General features: G+C 32.2%; 1 protein-coding gene across 4 annotated transcripts in view; it reads right to left on the bottom strand.

Moving 5' to 3' along the window:
* Positions 1-4,088, bottom strand: part of LOC118198429 (putative protein-lysine deacylase ABHD14B) — a 59,683-nt gene that overhangs the window by 42,594 nt on the left and 13,001 nt on the right. For all 4 annotated transcript variants that reach the window (XM_085827579.1, XM_085827581.1, XM_085827580.1 and 1 more), the window contains one exon: positions 85-253. In XM_085827579.1, the coding sequence (XP_085683705.1) occupies positions 85-253 (169 nt within the window). The remainder of the gene's footprint in view (positions 1-84; positions 254-4,088) is intronic.

Raw genomic sequence — 4,088 nt, 5'->3', positions numbered from 1 at the left:
ATAGGCATTAACAAAGATAACTGTAATAAAAATATATATGTATTTTCTGCACAATCAAAATAATATTGTTGTCTAAAGCCTTACCAGGAAGATCAACTGCAACAGCATAGTATCCAAATGCTGCAAGGTTTTTCAATGTACCTAATCTATTCCAAGTTTCAGAAGTATATGCTTGTCCATGTAACAGAAGAACTGATAAATTACGAGTTTGTTTTCGTTCAGGTTTTGCATATTTATAATGCACTTTAGCATCCTGAAAGGAATAAAAAAACATATTCAGAGACTATTATATTAATAAAGAATACTTTCAAAATATAACTTTAAGAAAAAACATAAAAAAGAGTGTTTTATAATACTTCCCACTTTGTGATCAATTTTGTTTCATTTTGTATTAATCAAATATTTAGTTAATAAGCTTAGTCAGCTATAATAAATATTTCATGCTATAGCCTGTGGTATCATTCTATCTTTTAACTAGACATGATTGTTTAGAATGATAATGGGAAGATATTCAATTGTACTAAATATGATGGTAGACTGAAAAGTTTCTGAAGTGACAATCAAATTTAATTTATTTCATTCAACTAATATTTTACTCTCTCAGGATAAATCTCTCAAAGCTCTATGAAATTAGTTCAATGTTTCTCTAATTTTCTGATTCCCTCCTTGAAGTGACTTCCTTCAAGCTCATCCTTAAACACCTCATCATTTGACAAAATTTTCTTTTCAGCAAAGGAAGTTTGAGATTTGGAAATGAAAGTAAGCTTGAAAGAGCCAGATTATGTAATGGAAAGGATTTAGAACTTTAAATTTGACCTTTTTGGATTGAGAATATATTGAATAACCAAAGCCATTATAATGTTTTAGAAACTTAAATTCGCTAGTTTAGAAGCCATATCAAAATCATGCACATTGCAGAAAATAATATAAAATATAAAACTGATAATAAATAAGAATAATTATATGGGTGAAATTTGCTTATGTCATCAGAGAAATATCCACAAAAACTGTAATTATATTAAAACCCGAAGAAGAGAACATATATTTTTTAACAAATAAATAGAAAGAATTTTTTAAAATGAAAAAATCTGAAAATATCTAAAATTTTAAAAACTGCAAGCTGATTTGGCCTTTAGATTATAATTCAACAGCTGAAATAATCTTAACCTAGAAGTTACGACAGGCTTATGAGTTTAAAATTCAGTTCCCAGAATTTCAAAGAAATAATAATCATATTTCATAAATTTGTATTTTTAAAATGATTTAGACAAAGTTATCATGTCAAATGGAAGAGGAAGGTACTGATATTATCCCATCGTAATTCAGCATCACATTTAGAAGCTTATTTAAAGAACAAAAAAATTAATTATTTAAAATATAACTATGTGCTTTTTTAATTGAATCACCTGCACATGAGGATTCCAATAAATATCTTCTGCAAACTAAGAGGTGTAAATATCTGTTTCATCAGAGCGAGAAATTCTGATTAAAAGAGTTCTTAGAGATTTAAAAAATATTTTTTAATTTAAAGACAATCAAAATTTAAAATTTCTAAGTTTATGATTTTAAAACTGTTTCAGCAAAATGAAAATATATGCAACAAATTCACACAAAACTTTTGCCAACGAGTGGCTAGCTGTGCGATGCCATTGCAGTAAAACTCAGGAGTCTTGAACGCAAAGAAGTCCATGAGGGCCTTTTCGAGGTCTGGTTGGTTGTTTAAGGGATTTCTAATGAAGATGGTTGTCCGGGGAATGGAAAAGGTGGTAGTCTGTTGGCACGAGCTCTAGAAAGTATGGTGGTTGAGGTAGTGTCCCCCAGCCAAGTTGTTGGATGGTGTCCCTGGCCTCCCCAGCCACATGCAGCCTCGCCTTGTCATGGAGGAGGAGTACACCATTACGATTGAACAATGATGGCTCTTTTGCATCAGTGCCTGAGGCACACGTTCCAACTGCTGCAAGTACAGGCCTGCCGTGATGGTTTGGCCCACTGGCAGGAGCTCATAGTGCACTACTTGACGACTAGTCCACCAGATACAAAGCATGACCTTGCATGGGTGGAGAGAAAGTCTCGCTGTGTGAGGCACAGGGTCCCGTGGTGACAACCAATGTCTGAAACACCTGGATGCATCATGCTGGACACACTTTTCATCGCTGGTAAGTATATGGATGCACTGCGGTGCTGAGTACGCAGTGAAAAACAGGCAGCGACACGCTGTTGCTTGTTTGCATCAAGTTGTGAGTTGAGGTACCCACTTGTTCAGCTTGTATGCCTTTCCTATGCAGTGCAAAGAGTCTGATCGTTTCATCAGATATCTGGTAGATTGCAGTAAGTTCACCACGTTTGGTTACTGTCACTCTCTATGACTGCTCTCAGGGCCTCATCGTCCAGTGCTTATGGCCGACCGCTGCATGGTGCATCACTAAGAGACATATCTCCTGACTTGAACTTCTGGAAACATTGTCTAGCAGTTCATTTGTTAACGGCATCATTCCCAAAGGCCTAGCAAATTCAGCGACTTGATGCTGCTCCTAACAGGGCCACTTTAAAATAATACAGCAAACAACTCCGAATGAGCACTTTTGACGCGTCCATTTCAATCAGTTGCTGTGTAAGTTAAGTACCGATGCAACGCACTTTATACTGTTGTTCAATGTCCAGACTCCAATCCTAACCAATCCATCACCAGGTTTGGCGACTATTTTTATGTTGGACTCACTCTTCCAATGTCATATCAGAAACAACAAGAACTTTTTTGGTTACCTTGTATTAATGCATTTACTTTTTTTTGGGGGGGGGGAGTGTGTATATGTCTAACAGATTTTAAATTCTACTGTTAATCTGTTAATGTAGTCTAGTCTTATTATAAGAAACTGAGAAGTGAAAAGAAACTTTTGAATGGAGCAATATTAAAATATGGGTAGATTTTACACTTATAAGAATATAAGAAAAATCTAATTTTGGATATTATAAAGTTCAAATTTATTTTATGAACTCTGTTTACAGGTATTCTTTGTTTTTTGTAATACTGATAGGTTTCAAATTCTATTACAATGTAAAGAGTTTGTTAGTTTTATTCTTAAAGATAATAATTCAGAAGTTCCATTTCTTCAAATTTTCCCAATACAAAAGAAGAATTTCTGGCATTTGATATTACTTCAGGCTGAACAGATAATAATATTGCATAAGAATTAATTTACAGTTCAGAAACATACACATATATTCTTTTATTAATGTCTCGGATAAGATATGTTCCCTTCATTGTACTTAATTGTACATGTTATTTTCTTTCATATATAGAAATTTTGTAATAATTTTATACATACTAAAATGGTCAGCTAAATACTATTACAACATACATGTTGTTTCGGCCCCCAGAGTCGTCTGCCTGTCTGTGAGATCTTATTTCGCAATGCACAGATGGTATGCGCAGCTCGCATTTTGTTTTTGCATTCTTGTAAACGCTAACTGTAACTTTCACACTTTACTTTTTGTTGTGTTGTTGTTCTAAAGTTGAAATCGCAATAATAAAAGTTAAACTACAGTCGACTCACATTGATGTATTCTTATGTTTAATTATTTAAATTTAAGATACTGCTACGCTACACATGTATTATTTCCCAAATTAAGATTTTTGAAATTAATTTATTTCAAATTAGTTATTTTCCTTCAGGAAAAATAATTAATTTGAAATAAATTAGTTTCCATTCCTTAAATTAATAAATATAATTCAATCAAAAGGAAAAATAATTAATTTGAAATAAATTAGTTTTTATAAGCTTTCATTCCATAAATAAATAACTATAATTCAATCAACACTCCTTCATTAGAAGTACAAGAAATTACAAAGTTCAGATTTTGAAAACTATACCAGCTGAATTTTATTAATTAAAAATTTAAGTTAGCTCTAAATATTTAATTTATCTGTCATGCTCTCTTACATCAAGGAATAAAAAACATTATAGCATGTGTTTTCTTTTACAAATACTAATAAGTTTTACTAAATGAAAACCTAATTCTCATCTTTTTCATCTAGCAAGTGCTTACATCTATCTTATTATATCACAAAACTAAAACAGAAAAGTTTC

The sequence above is a fragment of the Stegodyphus dumicola genome, chromosome 12, assembly GCF_044657685.1.
Source record: "Stegodyphus dumicola isolate Sdum_Otavi_A_Nest chromosome 12, ASM4465768v1".
Taxonomy (NCBI): Eukaryota; Metazoa; Arthropoda; class Arachnida; order Araneae; family Eresidae; genus Stegodyphus; species Stegodyphus dumicola.
This window is presented reverse-complemented; position numbering and strand designations above follow the sequence as displayed.